The sequence below is a fragment of the Neopelma chrysocephalum genome, unplaced genomic scaffold, assembly GCF_003984885.1.
Source record: "Neopelma chrysocephalum unplaced genomic scaffold, ASM398488v2 Primary Assembly neopelma1_63, whole genome shotgun sequence".
In the NCBI taxonomy this organism is placed as follows: domain Eukaryota; kingdom Metazoa; phylum Chordata; class Aves; order Passeriformes; family Pipridae; genus Neopelma; species Neopelma chrysocephalum.
Genome location: NW_020897720.1, coordinates 11,238,313 through 11,259,256, shown reverse-complemented (window position 1 = coordinate 11,259,256; position 20,944 = coordinate 11,238,313). Strand labels below are relative to the sequence as shown.

At 46.9% G+C, this 20,944-nt stretch overlaps 1 protein-coding gene across 2 annotated transcripts in view; it reads right to left on the bottom strand.

The window, feature by feature from the left end:
* MGAT4B (alpha-1,3-mannosyl-glycoprotein 4-beta-N-acetylglucosaminyltransferase B) overlaps positions 1-20,944 on the bottom strand; it is a 51,282-nt gene that overhangs the window by 7,725 nt on the left and 22,613 nt on the right. For both annotated transcript variants that reach the window (XM_027682642.1, XM_027682643.1), the window contains exons 2-8: positions 7,710-7,889; positions 6,880-7,020; positions 5,921-6,054; positions 3,560-3,606; positions 1,391-1,504; positions 891-966; positions 400-514 (exon numbers count right to left, since the gene is read on the bottom strand). In XM_027682642.1, the coding sequence (XP_027538443.1) occupies positions 400-514; positions 891-966; positions 1,391-1,504; positions 3,560-3,606; positions 5,921-6,054; positions 6,880-7,020; positions 7,710-7,889 (807 nt within the window). The remainder of the gene's footprint in view (positions 1-399; positions 515-890; positions 967-1,390; positions 1,505-3,559; positions 3,607-5,920; positions 6,055-6,879; positions 7,021-7,709; positions 7,890-20,944) is intronic.

The following is a 20,944-nucleotide window of genomic DNA, read 5'->3' as shown; positions in this document are numbered from 1 at the left end:
CTACAAGTTTTAAGCCAATCAAACCAGTATCCAAAACAACAGATCAAACTGCTACTGCAGCCATGTACTGCTGATCCCGAAATAGTTCTGGGCTGATGTAAACTTCCTTTTGCACACTCTTAGGCAAATCCAGATCCCTTCCAGCCTAAAAGCTACTGGTCACATTTAAGTTTTTGGCTGTCAGCTGGGCCGCTGACCAGGTTTATTTTTACTAAAAATGAGTGTCACCAGTACCAGCTGTGAGGATCTTTCTCCCCTGTGCAAAGACAAGGGTCATCGTAAAAATAGGGAGGGATCAAGTCCAAGTATTTTACCATCTCGTGGGGACAATTTGTTTGGCCAAGAGCATAAATGCTGTCACTTGTGCCTGAAAGGACTGGGGTGAGTGGACAACATTACCAATGAACCCCAGCTGAGAGAATTCCAGGATCATCCACTCCTCCGAGGGCTGCTGCAAGGCAAAGTTCTTCATCGTGCTGAGATAGTTTGGTTTGGCCACAATATCATCCTCCAGCTGCAAAAGGAAAGGACACTCAGTGCCAATGACACATGCAGGTCACAGTAACAGTCTCTCTATGCAGAGCAATCCCACCACAGACCAGAGGAAAGCTTTGGCACAGACCCAGTTTATTTCAGAAGATCCACCAAGCAGATTTTTCTCATTCAGTCTAAAAGGTTAAGGAAATAAGGATTGTTGCCCTCCCTAGGTGGGAGGCCTCCAAGTCTAAAAGTACTTTAGAAACCCAGCTTTTGAATTATCTTGTTAAAACCCGCTGCCACTCTGCTGCATCACACAACTGGACATGCTCTTTGCCCTCTCTCAGCTGGTAAGAGGCAAAGTGAACTCTCAGGTACCCTCATCTTCCCTCTGCCCCCAGCACCACACCCACCTGCACATAATAAATGCCTTTGGACTGGGCATACATCATTAAAAAGCAGTAGTCCAGGTTCTGCTTTGTCCTCCACCTGCAAGAGACAAAGGCAGTGGGAGTGCTGGCCTCTCCTGGGATAGTGGGGTGCTCCAGGGAGCCTCCCAAGGCTTGGTTTGAGCCAAGAAGGTGACACAGCTCTGGGAGGTGGAGGGGATGGCATTCAGCCTCTCCCTTTTGGTCTCACACCGGTCAGCTAAGAGTTACTGGAAAGCTCAGGGACTTCCAAAGTGAAGATAATTTGGGTTAAAATGAGCCCCTTGTTTGGTGATGGAAACAGCACAGCACAAGGCAAGCCTGGCAAAGCTGGTGCCAGTTCATCCCTGCCACATCACACCACATCCTTCCAGTCTTGGATAAAGCAAGTTTAAGGACCTTGCCTGACCCTGCAGAAGAGGTAGGGAAGATGCTACAGTCCCTTAATTCAGGGCTTGCTTGTTTATAAGCTCATTGATTCTCACCTGACTCTTTCCTTGGGGTCCCCAAAGGATTCCCGCAGGTGGGAGAAATCAGGATAGAAATGCGGAGACGGGGAAATTACCTCCAGGAGACCTGAGTGTATTTCCTTTGGGAATCTGAGGGAGAAAAGCAGCAGTAAACAAATACCTCCATGTCTGACACACCACAGACCCATCACTGAGCTGCAGACCCAAACAAAAAATACAGCCCCTAAGGTCAAACTCCCTCGGCAGCTAGTGCACTTCCAGGCCTCACCAAAGGACGTCAGCAGGGATTGCCATGGAGTTTTTAAGCTGTTCTCTCCCTCCCATGGTCTCTATTTGCTCCACATGCTCCTCCTCCCTCCCGTGCACACACACAGGTTGGCTTTAAGGACCAGCCATGAGCACCATGTACTCTTTACAGGATTAAACGACCAGCAGACGGGTTCACCAAAGAAAGGACTTGCTGGCATTACTGGCATTTAGAGATTTCCCAAATGCATCAGTAATTAAAATTAATTTAGCTGAGATTATGCTATACATTTCTGCTAAGTTGCTTAAAACACTGCTGTGCTGTAGTTCAGAGAACCAGCAGGAATTCTACCTAGTTCTCTTATGCTGATAAAATCAGCATCTACTTTTCTTATAATGTGCTTAAGAACCCTTTAAAGAGTCAAACTCAAACAGAAAATAATGTCACCCATCTGAAAAGCAAGCACCTACATCACCCTTGCAAGCAATACCCCAGGATTGCTCTAACTGTGAGAGATAAGCGGGAAAACCAGTCATTTTTATACTGCCTTTTCAAGAACATTTGGTGCAAAGCTGATTTCCTTTGTTTGTGCAGAGTCTGGAGGACGGGAGATGGGGCAGAGGGAGACAAAGCACCAAGACTCCCAAAAACTTCTCACTTATTTTTCCCTTCCTTATTCCTTCCTTGGGACTGGCAGGTTTTTCAGCTAACATTTTCAAATCTTCCCTTCCTCGGGCAGCAGCGAAACAGCAGCTTCTCACTGAGCTGACAAAACCTGCACTGAGGCAGCAACAGCTTTTTCCCTCCCGCGAGAGAAGTCCAGCCTGCCCTGGCCCCACACCACCTCAATTCAATTTGGAAGAAAAATAATTTCAGTGAATCAGGGAGGGGTAGGAGGCACTGGAGAGGGGGATGACGAGAAATCAAATCATTAAGTCAATTAAAGTTTCAGGTCTTCTGCGCAGAGGCGCTCTCTGCAGCGGCGCCCGGTAATTTCATCAGGATCCATCGGACAATCAGTCCATTATCCCCCGATAAGTGTGTCCTCCTGCCAGCAGGCAGAAGGAGGGGAGCCCTGCCAGTTCCTGCACAGCAAGATGGAGGGCTCTGTTTCAGCTCTTCTGCAAGTGCCCGGGAACACAACCCTCACCACGCACTTCCCAGCCCCTCTCCCATCATTGGCTCGGGGACGGGAGGATGTTGCTGCCCTTTTGCTTCTCCCTCGTAGGGCGACTGCGATCCTTTGGAAACATGCAATCGCAGGAGCTGGACGGGAGTCACTGCCCCTTCTCTCAGCACCTTCTTCCTTTGCCTCAGAGCTCTGACGCCGTCAACGCCTGGACCGGCTCACGGTTAATGATCCAACACCAGCTTTGGCTTAAACAGCCACAGACAAAGCTGCAAAAGCCACTAAGGCTCCAGGACATAAATAGCAGCCAGCACAAGAGACAAATGTAACTAGAGCCTGGAACAAGGGGAAAACAAACAGGCTGGAGTGGGAAGAAAGATGGATCGTGGATTTTTAAAGCAAAATAAGGCAGGAGCATTTGGGTGTGCTTCCCACACTGCCCAGACTGCACAGAACGGGTACAGGGCTGCACTAGACACAGAAACAACTGGAAATTTAAATAATCCATCTCCTCACAATGCCCCAGGACAGAAGAAGCAAAACAGAACGACAGGACTGCCTGTGTTAAATGCTGTGAGCACAAAGCAGACTCCTGGAAGCTGCATATGGGATGCACTTTGGAAGAAGCAGAAAGTAGAAGCGGTAATAGCAAAGACAGTCTGGAGTTTAAAAACTGGGAAAAAACCCCCTGAAACAACAACAAAATAAAAAAGGGAAGTAGAAAATGTGTGTTTTCTCCTTAATGAAGCTATTCCCTGGCCTTGCTGCAGGCACAAGCTGTATGCTGAAGCCACTTGGAAATGCTTACAAGTTTTTGATATTCTCTGCCACTCCGGCTGTGTACTGTGGATCTGTCTGAAAACAAACAAAAAGCAGTGTTAGAGCCTTGAGCCTCAGCCTGTGTCCCCAATAGCTCAGAAATCATCTTCAACACACCCCAGGGGTACTGTCATCACCTCTGTACCATCTTCATTCACCTTCATGTCTCCTTTTATCCAGTTTTACTCTCATGAGCCCTCCTTTGTGGTCAGTGTTAAACAAAGGCATCACACACCAAAATCCATCCCAAAGGACTCAAGCACATCTTCCCCACGTGCTCTCGTGGCACTTCTGCCCCTGCCAGCACCAACTGTTTGCACAAAGTGTTAACTTCTGGGCTATTTATTTTTTCCCTACACCCACTGGCTTGCATCCAAGCGAATACCCTCAGCAGAAGATCTCCACCCCTTTGGTGAAAAAGAGGGGTTTATTTATAAGTGTGCATTTTTCATTTCACGTTCATTTTGACACTTTCCTTCCTAAAAACCCTCAGTTTGTTCCCACAGTCAACCTGGCAATCCCATGTTGGGAGACAAAGGTCAGCAGCGCCGCTATCTGTGGATGAGATAAGTGCAAACACAGGGACAGGCCCGGGACAGAAAACATCTGCAGAGTGACTGGGAAAACAAAACCCCAGAACAAAGGGCAGGAGACCCCAGAGCAAAAACTGTTCCTGTTTCCTGGTGGTGGCATTGTTTTGGGCAGTCAAATGGATCACAGGACTGTGGTGGATCTGCAGACGCAGCATCGCAGAAGCCGGGACCGGCTGTTGCTGCGCTCGGCGCCGGGTGGAGGTGAGAAGTGAGACATCAGGGACATGTGTCACAAGCTGAGGACAGCACTTCCACACTGGAATGGTGACAAGGGAGGGTTTTCTCGAGAGGAAAAGGTCCCTTTCCTAAATAGGGCTCAGAGTCCCAGCGCTGGACTGATTTCTTACCTCAGTGCTGCCAAAAAAACAGCAACAGGAAAAACAAAGGCAGGAAACATGCAGCTCCACTCCAAGTGTCTGAAACAGCAGGTTGGTGACAGCCAAGGTGGCCACCTCACCTCAGGGCTCCCATCCAGGCAGCCCAGCCACTGTGGATGACACCTGTAGTGGCTCTTGGAAATGAGAGGTCTCCATCCCACAAGGGACATTCAGTTGCCGCACTTGTGCTGAGTCTCCAAACTACTCAGCATCTGCTCCAGGTTCATACCCTCTCCACTTTTTACTCTTTATCCCATGCCCAAGGAGCCCTAACAAGTGTAGGTACATAGAGAAATGCTTTGGGAAGAGGCAGAGCAGGCACAGAAGTGGGTGTAGCTCCCAGGGCAAACTTTGTGACAACGGTGGGATCTGCAACAACTTCCACCACTGTTACTGGGATATGGCCTGTATGCTCCTGCACTTCACGGTATCAGAATTAATTTACTTAATTATTTACTTAATTAATTTACTGTTGTTCACTTCCCTCATCACAGGTACACATGGAAGTCAGGAGCTGCCACCACAGCGTGCAACTTATTTTCAAGTCAACTAAAAATAATATTACTGCAGTTTAAAACAGCTGGTGTGGGTCAAGTTGCTTAAAACCTCTCATGCTTCAACCTACACACTGCAAAAACAGCCACCAAACCTTGTCCTGGGCACTTAGGCCTGCACCCATCTGTGCACAACTTCTTGTACAAAATACAAGCCAGAGCCCCTGAGGCCAAATGCCACTCAAAATGTCACATTATGGGTAAACAGGCAGCAAACCCGGACATTCATCTCTGCTCCGCTCCCAGTAACAGGCTACTGAGGTTTATCTTTCTCACCGGATTTCTGGAAATTAAGACAAATGCACTTCAGGCTCAAGAAAATAATCCTGAGGGGAGAGCCATGGAGAAAAATAACCATCTAAACCCATAGATAAAAGCAGCTCTAGTGGATTAATGTATCAAGGCTTTTTAGCCCTTGGATTCAGCAACTGATTCTGGGCTCCAGGCACCAGTACAAAGAGGTATATTAGTCTCAGCCCCGAATCACTGACTCTTGGGTTTTCAGAGGGGGTTAAGGCTGTCCTACAGGTACGAGGTGAAACAGAGCTGCTTCAGAGCTCCCCTAGACAGGGTCATGGGGCTGCTTCAGCACATTTAGGGAATAACTGCTAGGCAGTTAGGCAGCTGCTAACATGACATGTTTGCCTGTTCGCATCCTGACCCTCTCTGGCCCAACCGGTGTTTCATTTTGGGCAAGACACACCTGATGTCCCAGCAAGGGACAGAGCTGGTGGCTGGGTCAGCAGTGTCCTGTTTGGCAGCAAGTGTGGCAGGCAGTGGGATGGGAGCCAGGGAAACAGGGCAAACTGGGAAAGGTGTGTCTTACCTCGGCAATGAGGACAACGATGACAGAGTCCTCCTTCTCCTGCTGAGTGAGCTCTGAGATGAGGGAGTTGAGGGTGTCGGTGAGGTAGGAATGCACCTCCCGCTTCACGCTGGGGATTCCCATCACGACGGACACTGCCCAGGGCCAGGGAGAGATTTTAGAGAGGGGGCTGTGTTGGGCAAGACACTTTGCTCTGCTCCCTGACCACCTCATGGTTCACCTGCTCAGGGCCAGGTTCTGTCATTAAAACCCAGCAGTGAGCAGCAGGTTGGTGGGTTCCTGGGCTACGCAGGGTTCCCACGCTCCTGTCCCCCAGCCCAGTGCCAACCAGCAGCACCCCAGTGCACCCATGGCAGTCAGATAGACCCTGCCTTTTCTTCCTGAAGGAATGATGTCTCAGGAAACACCCAAACCCACTCCCCCTCCTAGAGGCCTTTTCAGCCTGTGAACAGCAACTTCAAGATCACTCTCGTTCTCCAAACCCCTCCCATGGCCAGAAGCACTTCAGTTTAGGAGAGGCAAGTCAGTTCTTTGGTGTTGGGTTGGGATTTAGGAGCAGGGGGGAATTGTCTAGTAACCAAAGTCCTGTTCCAGATGGGATTTGTCACCACAGATGGATTAGAGTTTCCATGAAGCACCTGCAAACTATGCATTATCTGACCCCCTTCCAGGCAAAGGCTAGAGCATTCTGGAGATGGAAAGCAGCAAACAACATCTGGCAGAAGCATCGAGAACATTTTAGGGCCAGTCCAGAGCACAGACAGCACTCCCCTGTAGACTCGCAGACGTGACATGGCTTACCCACCCCACATGTCACGATCCCAAGGAAGCTTGCATGATGCATGCAGCCGTTCCTCCAGTCCTGCTCATTCCTGTACCACAGCCAGGCCCGGAGGAAAGGGGAGGGACAGGCACCAAGGTGAGGAAGAGCACCAGAAGCAGCACTAATTCCCATTTACCTCCAGTGCGCCCCTGTCCCACATGCACGGCTGGCTGCAGACTGTTCTCCTTAGACAGCAAATGTGGCAAATGATGGAAGATGGTGGGAAGGTGCAGCACATTCTTGTTGGTGATATTCCACAGTTTTAACTTGGTTTCGTCTTAAAAAGGAAAAGGGAATCAATTGCAAGGCACAGTAGGTAGGAAGAGACTGCAAGGCAAAAAGCCTTTTTAGAGCAGCCTGGCCACCTGAGACTACTGCTGGGTTATAAAAAATCAGGCCAACCTTTAACATGCTACCACAAACCCAATTAAAGTTCAGCAGGAGCCAGGAGGGCCTCAAAGAAGTCCCAAAATATTTGGGAAGGAGAGGGGAGAATGAAGATAAAATGAAGGTCAAATCAGATCTTTCTGTAGAGATCCAATTTTCTTCAACCGAGCAACTTAAGAAAAAAAAAAAGAACAAATAAATTGGCGAGGGGTGCTCAGCCAGCCTAACTCCTTCCTCCCCCCTCTCTTTGGATACCCATTTTCCATATGGATTCAATACAGCCATAGGAAACGGTGTGTGTGACTTTCAAGGGAGGAAAAAAAGCTTGTAAGCAAGCAAATTGGCAAATATCCTCAGCAGAGGCAAATCTCTGTTTAATGATGCGTATGCACCTCTAATTAAACAGGAGTTTAAGAGCTCCCAAGTCCCTCTGAACTCCACAATTTGCTCGTGCCGGGGGAGAGAAGAGCAGGTCCTGTCCACAGCCCTGCACACACGCACACCACGCACACCTCTCTACCTCCTCATTAGCAACAGCTTCAAAACTGCCCGAGATCCTCAACTTCTCGGTTTATTCACCAGATAAGCTGCTCCAGGTCCGGTTTATATCCCGCAGGGCCTGCTTCTCCGAGAGTGCTCTCTTGATCTCCTCCAGGACCAGGTTGAGCTCCTTGGAGCGCTTCAAGCTCTCCTGCTCGGCTGCGTGCAGCCGGTCCCGGAGGGCGAGGAACTCCCGCTGGTAGATGTCCACAACGTCACCTGTGGATGGGAAACAGAGAAGAGCTTTGTCCTCTGTGCTCGGAAGGTTTCCAAGGCACAAAAGCAATGCCTATCACTCATACCTCTCCCACCTCCCCAGTCCTTAAATCATGGGTTTAATCATGCACCCATTGGTGAGAGGGACGGCGAGAGGGAAGGTTAAGTTGCAGAACAAAATAAAGTTACTCCCTTTTTTCTGTTTTAACTTGGGTTCTGTAGAAACAGAATCATAGAATTGTTTAAATTGGGAAAGATCCCTAAGATCATCAAGTCCAACTGATAACCCAGCACTGCCATGTTCACCACTAAACCAGGTCCCCAAGTGCCACACATACACATCTTCTAAAACTCTCCAGGGACAGTGATCCCATCACTTCTCTGGGCAGCCTGTGCCAATGCTTGACAGACTTTTCCATGAAGAATTTTTTCCTAATATCCAATCTAAACCTCACCTGGTGCAACTTGAGGCTGTTTCCTCCTTGTCCTGTCATTTGTTGCTCAGGAGAAGAGACTGACCCCACCTCCTTGTCAGGGAGTTCTAGAGAGCGAGGAGGTCCCCCCTTAGCCTCCTTTTCTCCAGGCTGAGCCCCCCCAGCTCCCTCAGCTGCTCCTCATCAAGCTTGTGCTCCAGACCCTTCCCCAGCTCCATTACCCTTCTCTGGGCACACAAATACCACCATCTCCTGGAGGACCCTGCGTGATGGAAAGCAAGATGCTGGCAAGGGGAAATGTTGCTCTGCAGTGAGATGAGGGTTTAGACTGCACCTCCTCCAGCTTCAGAAAAGAGTCCCAAATTTTAACAGCCAAAAGAGATTTTGGGAATCTAACCTCTCCAAAACATGTCAGGATAAAGAATATCACATGGCAATATCTGCCTGGATGTTTATATAAATTTAAGTGTTTGGATACACACTGTAAAGATACATCATAAATCTAATATATAAAAAAGAAACTTCTGATAAGGCAATAAAGTCTTCTGTTTTGAAACAACATCTTTTCCCATGCCCTGCTTAGGCAATAAAACTAACAAGAGCCTTCAGCTGGAACTAACTATTCCATAGCTGGGAGTGGAATTGGTGAGCCACTAACAAACCTTCCTGGGATGTTTTTTTCCCTATTATTAATGAAACTGCTCATTAAAAATACACTTTTATCTGTGGTCACTCATGTGTTTTCAGCACGACTATAACTCACAGGACTATACCCAAAACAGATTTATCCTCTGAATAGTAGACTTTTAACTCAAACACGACCAGGAGAGCTAATGACCAAAAATACTGCCCTGGAACTTCCCAATACAGGACTAAATATAAATCAAAGCAATTGAAAAAAGATACACTGACTGCATCAACAACTTCTATTTTGGGGTCCATAAAGAAAAAGAAAAAGGAATTTTGAAGATCAGACATCCAGCTCCAAAGCACAGAGTTTCCAAGACAACAGTGCTTCCCAGTCCAGCTCCTGGTAATGCTTTTGCCTAGGAAAAGTTTCCCCTATTCAGTCTTTTCCCCCAGAAGAATCTTCTTAAAGACTCGCTGCTTTAGCACAAGTCCCCCTCCAAGGCAGTCTGGCTCCTATTAACCTTTTGACACTATTTTCAAAGCCACGGCACACGGGGAGGGAGCAGAGGAAGTTACACCCATTTGATTACTCTGTCCATCTGACAACACGTTATTCAGAGAAAGTCAAGGACAGACATAAACAAGACCAGTCCTTCCCTTTTCCTGTGCAGTGCCACTCTCTCTCCACTCCCATCGAGAAAACATTTTCAAATGTGCAGAAAAACAGGTTAACACCCAGCTCAGAGCGCTGCCGTGGGAATTCACAGAAGGATGTCAGCTCCAAATTGACTCCACCATCAGTAAGACCTTTACCTGCTGGTACCTCTCAGGCACAAGAATACACCTTTCAGCTTCCCAGTATTCCAGATTACAGGTTTTCCTACTTGTATCTTTTACCAGCTGCATCTGTGAACACCAGCAAGGAACAAGTCTCACTTTCTGTTTTTGCACAACATGATGGCTCGTGCAAGGCTGGAAGCATTTGGCTCTCGGCATCCTGGGGGGTTACTGTCCCGTGGATACTGTCAAAGTCAAATCACAGCCAAAGGCTGCCATTAGAACTTGTTCTGCAATACCTGGAGCAGAGTAAAGGCAAGGCTTTGCACTTAATGGCTTTTTCCAGAGCACTGCACTTCATTTGTGTCAGATTTAGAAGGGAAATGTCACTGATTATTCAGTCACTAATGACCTGCCCGCCGAAGCCAAGAGCTGTACTTTTCCTTAGACTGCAATGGTGATGTGCACTCAACCATTTGCTGCTTTTCTGGCTAATGGTTGGAAGTGAAATTGTATTTGTTTCCAGCGCTCTTGTCCTATGATGTCTTCGTAGGCTTTCCATTCTTTAATTAAAATTTTATGAAATTTAAAAGCTGATCGATCATGACTGGTTCTGATGACAGCTTGAACAATCCTAGACAAAGCCCGAGATGGGAGTACAGTTTCCCATGAATTTCCAGTAATTTTGCACTCATCAGTCTGCAGTGACACGTGGTTGCAGATCTGTGTCCTCACAAAAACCCTCACCGCTCAGCCAGGGAGGGCTCTGAAAACCCACAAAGGGCAGTAGAGGATAAAAGGGGGGGAATTGGCTCCCATCTCTACAAGCAAGGTTGGACACAGAAGTGATTTGCTGCTAATTAGGCTGAACAAATTTTTCAGCTAGTGTCAGTTCAGCACAGAGCCTTTACTTACCTTTCAAAGCAGCAGCACTCCCTATCTACATATTTATTGTATTCCCTCACAGCACAAGATAACAGAGCTCTTAAAATATCCCCAGACTCACGCACTGCAGGACAAAAACTCCCAGCTATAACTATATCTAAACAAAAAAAGATTTAGCTTACTTTTTTTTTTTTTTTGAGAGATAACACATTGCTTTGGGCTTAAAATATACTGGTTTAAGAAAGAAAGAAGGTGTTAGGTGACAGGCTGCAGGACAGACCTGGGAGACTAAAAACCTCTCGAAGTCGCAGCACACATCGTGCATGGCCAGCGCCCTGCAAAGAACCCATTTCTCACGTTGCCAGGGCCCATATTTGCACTCAGTGGTTTTGCACAAGCTGTTTTTAGAAGCAGGCTGGCTGTGAAGCTCCAGGAGGGCATCAAGCATCCTCCGGTGCTCAGCAGGGCGGGGAAGCAGCGCTGGGCACAGCTGAGTGCCAGTCACCATCTGTCCATCCCACGCTCACTGGAGCAGATCTGGAGGGGGGATTCCTGGAGTGGGGAGCAGCCTGGCGCTGAGGGACAGAGGCCACAGAAAGCATCCAGTTGAGCATCACTCACTGACCACTGTCTCCCCACACTCCCTTCTCTCCCCAGCCACAGCTGCCAGGCTTCATCTTTTTAGCTGAGAACTCTGTGCTGGGTTTGCTGAGCAACAACACAAACCACTGGTGAAGCAGCGGGCAGGGATGGCTTGAACTGGCCCTTTCAGGAGTTGAAGCTCCTGAAATGTTCCAACTCAGAACACTGTGTGATTCCATGATTTCCCATCAGCCAGGATGCAGCAGATGGGCACAGGCTGGTGGGGCTTATGGGTGCCCCACAGAGCTGAGCTCCTGCAGCTTTTCCAAAGGATTTGTCCATGCAAGACAGCACCCATTTAGTAAAAAGTATTTCTCCATGATGGAGAATTCTGTGGCTTCATTCTTTTTCAAGTGACTATTAAGTGCAAACCATGTTTGCTAGCAGAGGTGAGGGCTGAGACAACCGTGTCCACTCTGCTTATCCATTTTCAGTTTTTCAGTGAAAGCAAAATACCTCATCTGGTCCTGAACCAGCAGATGGGCACAAAATCAATCCATTGCCAATAAAACCCCCACCTTGAAATCTCACATAGTCATCCACATATATATATATATATGTATACCTATATATACAGTCAGGAATGTTATAATTCTGTATTTTACACTCTTCTTTCCAATCACACTCCAACCTCCCAGGGAATCTGAGGTGCATTTTAAACACATCCATATTTCAGGCCCAATTACTTTTGGTTTTGTTCTCCGCCGATAACCTCTCCCAGCAGAGCAGACCCATGGCCAGCAACAGAGAGTTCCCTCCAATTCAGTCTTTTCAAGAGCAAACGCAAAGGCTTTGCTAGCTGGATTTGCTTCTCATTAGGAACACTTTCAAGAGACTTGGTTTAAAAACTAAAAACAACCCTCAAACCTCTGAAGTGTTTATCTCCATAAAATCTCAGCTCTAAGAGAATAACTGTACCTTTTGACCGGCCGGCGCAAGAGTTCCCAGGGCAAAAAGAGCCAAGAAAAAGTGCAGTTCCCTTAAAACATAAGTGAAGTTGGAGCAGAAAATCAAACTGCCTACAGAAAATTTCTCTGTAATGACTGTTCTCCCTCATTTTATTTAAAACACCTATTTAATAAATAATTGCTCCCCCCTCTAGGACTTGCAAGCCCCTGCGGGGACTCCAGAGCACACGAACAACCCCCTCCCCATGCTACAGCATCTGTGTTATCCAAAAATGCAAGCAGTGAAGAAGCACAGGAACCAGGCCCCAGCCATTTACAGCAGCTCCTGGAGTTAGATGATGATTAGGGAATTTTCTTGTTTTACGTTTTGATGTTTAATGATTTATATAATGCTGGCACTGCTCCACGCATTACACTCTAGATTGCCCTGATTGAATCACAACATTCATTAGGTCTTTTGCTAACAGAATTCCACTGGACCATTAAAATGGATAGAAGGAGTTACTGTGCCGTATCAGTGAATTAAATTCAGCTGCAAAAATGGAATAGTCCTGCTTCCCATGGAAATCTGATGGCTGGTGCAGCACACAGGTGAGACTCTGTCGGGGTATGTGGAGCTACAGGTAAGTTGTGACACTAAAATGTTCTTTTAAGTAGCAGAAAGAAAAAGAGATGATAGCTCAGCATCAAAAATATCTCCCCCAAAGTCACTGCCCTTGCCAGGCAGGATGAAGACTGAGCAGGTCTTTTCCTTCAAATCTAAGGAAACCCTAATGATGCTCCTGTGAGATGACACAGAAGAGAGACAAATCAGCAAAAAATCAAACACTGTTGAGGCCAGACTTTGGGGAGTAGGTGGTACCTGGCAGGGTGGACCTCCTAAAAGTCTCCAGCAGTCACAACTATCCTGCTGGGGGCTGATTTTTCCCTATGGAAAGTGTGAGCAGTGCCATCACTACACAGCAGACAGGGATGCTCTCTCTATTCAGTAAACAATATGTGATATTTACATCTCCACTGTGTCCCAAACCACCTGGATACTCAGTCAAAACAGACATTTCCTAGCTGCTGCTTAAAAAAATACACCCCAAGTTTCTTTATTGTAAGGTTTTGGGTTTTTTTAAGAAAAAAGGTTTTTAAAGTAAAACAAGTTTTTAAAGAAACTTTTCCAAGTTTTTTTTAGTATAATACACTCTGCTATAAATTGTGGTTACCATCAAGACAGAAAGTAACACAGAAAGTAGAATCTTTAGTACCCCTAGAAAGCTGATTGTTATTGGGATAATAGCCATAGGTGTGGAGAGCTTCAGGCAGGGCTGGGACCAGGGAAGCAGAGAGGTGGCACAAGGGTTTCCCAGCTCAAAGCAATTGGGCTGGGTTAGATCGTGCTGACACAGGCACTGACAGTCACCAGTCACAGAACAGTTTGGGTTGGAAGGGACTTTAAAGCTCATCTCATTCCATCCCCCTGCAATGGGCAGGGACACCTTCCACCAGACCAGGCTGCTCCAAGCCCCATAAAACCTGGCCTTGAACACTTCCAGGGATGGGGCATAATAGTCACCGGTGGTCAAAGCAGCCATCAAAAACAGCAGCTCTGGTTTAGTTCCTTGTGTTCATCTTCTGCCCTTTATTTACACTTTGTTTCAGTCCAGTCACTACCTACAGTGTGTGCTATCCTGAACTGGGGCTGGTTTTTGGTGTAACTACCACCACAACACACCCCTTGGTGCCACTGCCACACTCCAACTGTGCTCAAGTGCTGCCCTAGTTGGACACAGAGCCATTCTGGAGCATCAAGAGTTTATGGCATCTTACAAAAACCAGTACCCACCCTTCTTATCCAGTAAAAGGCACTGGTTACCCAGGTGGGCGATGGCAGGAGGAGTCACTCTTTGCAGTCAGTGACCACCCAGCTGCTCAGGCCAACAGCACAGAGGCTCTTGTGCTGCCCCTGGGTCAGCTGCTGGGTTTGAGCATCCCACTACATCACCATCAAGCTGAGCCAACACATCAGCCAGAGCAAGAGGCTTATTAAAAGTCAGCCTGTCTGAAAAAATGATCCTCAAATAAAGAAAGGTCTTTGCCCAGCTCCAATCTAGTGTGTGTGTGTGTGTGTGTGTGTGTGTGTGTGTGTGTGTGTGTGTGTTCCTTTCTTTAATACAGCCATTTAATAAGAGCCTGTGGTATACTGAACAGCATTTCAACCTTCAGCAGCTCCATGTAATGAGATAGAAATGCAGTGCATCTCTCCACTGATGGTCTCTCCCGAGGGAACACGGGCACCTTTAAGTCACTATTTCTTTTTGCAGCAGTAGGTGTTGATCATATTTCTGTTGCGCATCTCCTCGCTGGAGTTTAATGTTGTCTCAGCACACACGTCATCAGAAGGAGAGAGGAAAATTCATATCCCCTGCGCCTTGTTATTCAAAAGTAGGAGCAACTGTTTGCATTTGAGATTCAGTTCAGACAACAGGCACACAGATCTTTCAAAAAATAAGCTTTTTTTTTTTTGCTTTTAAAGTCCTAAGTAGTAAGTTTTCAGGGATGGGGATGAGTAGATTTCCCATTATGGGGATGGTAAAACATAATACAGATGGTGAACATTGTAAATCCCCATTCCAAGGAGGAGAACAAGTCACAGAAGTGCCTCCACGCAGACCCAAAAGCTCCTCAGGGAGCTGCAGGATGGATGCAGGTGCCAAAGCAAGGATGTAGAAACTCAAATATTAGGAAAGCAAACAGCAATGCCCATCACCTCTGCCTAAAATGTCTTGGATCAGGGCAGAAGAGGCAGCAGAAGCTATCAGACTGCTCTTGGGTACCTGCAGAGCAGGTTTGGGATCTCTTTCTGCAGCCCAGCTCTGTGGGTGAATCACACTGAAGGGTACAAAGAGCTCCGAGATCACTGCGAATCCCCTGGGCTTTACCTGCCAAACAAAAGCGCTGGCAGGAGAGGAAATCCCCGGCAGGTATAAACCACCATCAGCTTCTGACAAAGGAACTAGTGCTTCTGATTTGTCCTGGGGTTTCATCAGCCCGTTCAAGGGATTTATGAGACAGAGAAACCAGAGGGCAATTCATTTTGCTGCAAAACAGCTGAGGAGGAGAGGGGAAGAGGGCAAACACTGCCATTGATCTAAAGAGAAAGAAGATGGGATTAAACAGTGAATTTTCATCATAGCAAGAGGTTAACTATCTGGAGGAAGCCATAAGGGTTGGTATTAAACTCACCAGCTAATAGATTTAGTGAGGATCTGGGGAAGGAGGCGAATTTGTGAAGTAGCCAAATACGGAGCTGACAAGAAGGTAAGTTTGTCAAAGCCAGAAATGAAGCAAATAATCAGGAGAAAAGGCAACAAAACAGCAAATGGATGTCAAAGCTGATAGATGTAAAATAATTGGGCGGGAGAAGTCAAGGTATTTTTCACATGGTTCTTAATAATATTGAGGAGATCACAGCCTCAGCGTCTTGATGCTGCTCTGCAGGCAGCTGCAATCCAGGGAAAAAAGGAGGATGGAGAGGAAAGCAAACAAGGTGTTAGTGTGCTTAGTGAATGGGATGAGGAATAATAGTACGAAGATTATAACATTATTAAAATTATGCTGCCTAATCCTAGAATAGTTTTCACCTCTTCTAAAATAAAATATTAATACAGACTTAAAAGGGGTTTTAGAGAGGGTGATAAGAATGATCAAAGGCCCGAAAAAAACCCCCACCTGCTCTGTGAGGAAAGAAAAAAATATATGAGATTATTCATCTTAGCATGGGCATGATAATAGGGCTGATGATGAAAAGCATATAAAATAGAGTGATATAATGAAAATAATTCACAGACTTCCATTCTCCTTGTCTCAAAATATAGGAGTAAGAAACCATCCCATTCAAATATTATTTTGAAACTGATAAAAGGAAATGTGTTGCACAGAGAAAGTATACTATTTCTCTGAATTCACAGAGGAATTCAAAGAATGTTGAAGACCTGGAAGGTGCTAAGCCCAAGGTGGGGTAAAACACTATCCTGCCAGTGGTCCCTGGCCTCATCTGGGTTGGGAGCCTCCTCTTCCCTGGGAGAAAGATCCAGCATTTCTATGTCTCCTTACAACTTAATTAGGAACACTGAAGCTTTCGTCTTCAAAGCAAAGCTAATTCATTAGCAATCTAATTATTTACCTGTGTAGCACAAATATGACTTTCGAAGCATTTTTCTCTCAAATGGAAAGCGAAGGCTTTGTTCTTGGTGGGCTTTTTAATACTCTTTATTTGACTGGGGAATAAAAACATGCTGAAAGTGAACAAAATAAAGCATTACAGAAATCACGGGTCATTAAACCTCGAAATAATTGCAGCTCGACAGGATTTTTAAGTGAGGACATTACACAGGCAAACCTGAGGGGTGGAAAGAAAGAAGGGAAAAAAAGGGAATGGAAAAGGCTGAAAGCTTGTACATGTGGTCAATCCTACCAAACAAACCTGTGCATGGTTTAAAAGAAGATGTATTTGCCTAATCCACTGTTCTTCCATGGCATAGGCATGGAAAATGCTCTTGGATGCACCTCAGGGCAGCAGAAACAGACTCACAGCATGTTGCTCTCTCAAACTGAAAATGCACATGCAGGATCCTGCAGCACCTTGTCCGTGCATCGCTGAGTTCCAGGCACATGGCTCTGGGCACTGACCATGCCATGGGCTGTTCTCCTTGTCACTCGTGACCGTCAGCTTCACGCTGGATTGCAAACCAATCACACCCAGTAAGAAACCCAAATCGGATTTGTTTGGCTCTCACCAAACCTCTGGACTGGATTTCTTTTCCTTTCACCCTGTTCTCACAATGAGCAGCAAAGCTAGTGAGTAAAATCTCATGAACCAAAACAACCCCAAAGGAACAGCTGATGGCTGGAGCGTGCAGGACCACGTCCCTGTGGGTGCTGGCAAGGCCCAGCTGTGGAGCTTTACAGAAGGAGAAAACCCTGAAGCAGAGCAAATGCCTTGCAGTCCAAGAGGAAAACCCTTTTTATTACAACCTAATTAAGTTAATAGTGAAACGGAGGCCTTGTTCCATCAAACCCCAAGGCCCCCACGCATCCTGCTCTGTGCTCAGTGCTAACGACTCCCAAGTCTGTCCGAAAGGAATCCCTCCAAGAAGGGAAGTCAATCCTTGCAAAGGTCACTGTGTTAATCATCACGCCCTTTCTCCAGCAGCAGCTGTCGCTAATTGCCTGTGAAGGAGTTGAAATGAAATTCTTGTTAATCCTTCTCCCAACATTATTAAAATCCAACACCATCATCATCCCCCCCCACAAATGACCACGAGCCACCAGCACTTTGCAGCTGCCGGACGAGCTCAGCCCATCTCAGGAGAGATGCGGCACTGGCGGGCGGAAAAATCAGCTCCACTTTGCAAATTGAAGGTGAGTTTATTGATTAGCAGCAATAAGTGCTGGGACCTTGTATTTCCCCACCTCCTTGTGCGATCGACCATCGCACTCATCATTCCACTAAAGTTGCCACCGGACTCGGAACAGCCGAAATCCTGGAACAGGGGGAATTTGTTTAATCAATAACATACGAAGCTTTTGGCAGGGCTGAGCGTATGAGAGAATTTTACAACAGGGAAATAACGTATTGCTGCGTTATAAACCAGAGAACACATATGGAAAAGTTAGAGCGATGCACTAAGAGGGATATCAAGGAAATCACAGAAGTTCTGGCTGGAGTCCCTGGCTCCGCTGATGTTAATAGCTGAGAGCTTCAATGCAAGTCAGGTTTGACTTCTTTTTCCAAAAGAGTAACTCATTTGCAATGCATGTGACTGTATTGGAGTGAAAGGATATTGAGTGTTCCCCTCGCTCCGCTGTGTATGTAAATTGTACATCTTGTCTACCTACGGATCCGCACCCACAAACACATCACAATTTCCCTATTGTACCAACGCCTGATCGGATGCACGACTGTGCTCTGGGTTGAAGCAGATTGTAAAATCACATACTGATCATGGGGATGAGCTGATCTGAATTGCATTTCGTTTTAGCAGTCTTAAATAATTTGCAGAATGCTGGAAATAAAAGGCACACAGAACCTTTTAAAAATTACTCAGCATTAATATTTGAAATATTTATCCCCTGGGGTGCAGGCTTGTAACACAAGCACTTAATGGGGTACATTTGCTTCTCTCCGGAGGAAAAACAAGACCTTGCCATTAAATAGCACACTTAGACCAGCTATAAGTGTTGATGCTATCTGAGGGCTCTTGTTTCATTTTATATGCTAGGATAATTCCTGGGAAGAAAAACATACTGCTAAAAGAGTAGGAAGACCCACTTCTCCCTTTTGTCATTCACCAGCCAAGAAAACATGAGAAAGGGTTATCAAATAATGTCGACACCCCCTCCCACAAAACCAGACCAGCTGCTTTAGAGTGTGAAAAAAAGCCCTTATTTCTTCCCCTTGCAGAAAACCCACCACTGGAAGCACAAAGATGAAATTACTGAATTGCCAGCAACAGCAACCTGCAGTAATTTAACTTTTCCCTATTCCAAAACGCAAGGACTAACCCAGAACCAGGCAGCCCTGGTTCCACATCCCATGGTAGCCCAGCTGCAGAGCTGCCCTGCAGCCTCGTGCCAGCAGCAGCAGCAGCAGCGTTATTCCAGCAGACCAGTTCTGCTGAGAGGCAACACAGATGCTGGTGATGGCACAGCACAAGGTGGGGGTTGCAGGACGTTTCAAGGGTAGAAAATAAACAGCTGGAGGGGAGGAGGATGCTGACTGCACGGGTGTCCTACTGCTAAGACCTTTGGTTGCTTATTAAATGATGCCTGAAAGCTTCTCAACAAGCTGCTGCTCTGAAATGTTACTGGCATCTCCCACTCCCCCGTGTCAAGCTCAGGGGAAGGTGTCAGGAGTAGCTCCTGGGGATCTCCAGCCGGGCGTGCCAGAATGGGCAGGGTGTTCCCTGCACTCTGTGTCTCCTCAGAGGGCAACAACACCCAACCAGCCCCACAATCCCACGCGCTGATCCAGCTGGAAAAGAAAGCATCCTCACTGCTGGCTTAATTTTGGGTCAGATCATCCTGCTGACTGAGCCAGTGATGCAAAGGAAGCACATGGGAACTAGGATGCCCTTTTGGACAACAGCCCAAATGGAGAACAGTTTAAATGGCTCTGAAACCACATCCCTAGAGGTTTTGCTTTCTTGCAATGTCAGGTTTACCTAAAGGCTTAAAGGCAATGCCCTGAGCCTTACAGCCTGCTGCTTACCACCTCCAAAATAGGTGTGCTTCCCAGAGCCTGGGACCACAAGACCATGGTATTTATGCTTAATTTCATAACTATTCTTAAAGTGCTGCTGAGTCCTGGCAGAGGACACTTCACGCTCCCTGTGAGCAGAGATATGCTGTTCACACCTCTCATTCCCTTTGAACATGCCTATTTAAATGGATTTGGGTTTCCAGTATTTCACACACTGTTACCTTTACTGGTGTCATGTATAAGGTAACCTAATTGCTATGGGGGCTGCTGTGGATCAGTTTTCCAGACCTTCTACCCAGAGGGGAGCTTTGTTACAGAAATTTGACATGTTTAGGTGCTGCCAGGAGAATGCAAAATGGCCGGCCAGGAGAAGATCCCCAGTCTTCTTGCAGGAACCCACAAGCTGTGCCCAGCAAACTGTGTCAGAAGCCCATGGAGAGAGTTTTCCATGATCAAACAGTTGCATCTCATGCAGCCCAGAAAGCACCAGTGCAGCCATATGTCCTCAACAGGAGCATGTGTAGGATGACATCAGATCAAGGAGGTCTACTCAAGGAGGTGTGAGGGGAAGGTAAGAGTGGGCACAGAGCTCCAGAGGGGCCACAGCTTCTTGGCATAGGCACAGAAGGGAGAGAGGAGGGAGAGGGCTTTTGCATAAGACAGACCCCAAGCACTTCTGAGCAAAGCCACAGCTGGTACTGAAGGAGTTAAACTGCAGAAATCACAGCAAACTACACCAGTGGGAGGGAGGGAGCACAGGGCCTGACCCCTCTCGCTGCAGTGTGCCTGTCCCAGGGGTGCCAGGAGGTCAAAACTCAGGAAAAATCCCACCACGGGGGAGTGAGGCTCAGCACAGCACAGGGAAAACAGCAGAGTGACTCACCCACAGCACAACTGCCCTTAAAATTGACAGCACGAGTATTTAGAGTGTAATTGGAGCCCTTGTTCTCTGTGTACAAAGGGGTTTATTGGACTTCAGTTCCCGAGGAGGTGATTTCTGTACTCAGGTGCTTTTAAGTACCCCTGATGCATCCAAACATCGCTTTGGAAAGGGTCTCTCACCGACCACGGAGGCTGCTCAGCACCTCTTTGAGTACTAAAAGATGTCATTGAGCATGTGAAGAAATGCTTAGCAATCAGTTCATCCTTTGGAGTGCCTTTATGAGGCATCCATAAAGCAAAACACCCCGGGTGAGTCCCCTGTTAATAACTTACCCTCGTTCTCAGCTTCCCAAAGCTTCCTTCACACAGATCAGCTTCGTTACCCAGGATCACCACCGTGCACGGCTGAGAAAAATCTAATCCAATTTTCGTCTTCTTTAGGAATAAAACATCAAGAGCAGGCAGTCAGCCTGCCAGAGAGAGCAGCAATGTGGAAAAAGCGGCAGCAGAGTTGTGTCATCATTGCCAGCAAAACCATGTCTGAAGGAGCAATGGAGACGGGAGAGCTCCAGTGCAGTCATGGGCTGGGAGGAGCAGTTCAAGATACACAGTCTCCTTTGGGGAACTCATTATTTAGTCTTATGACCA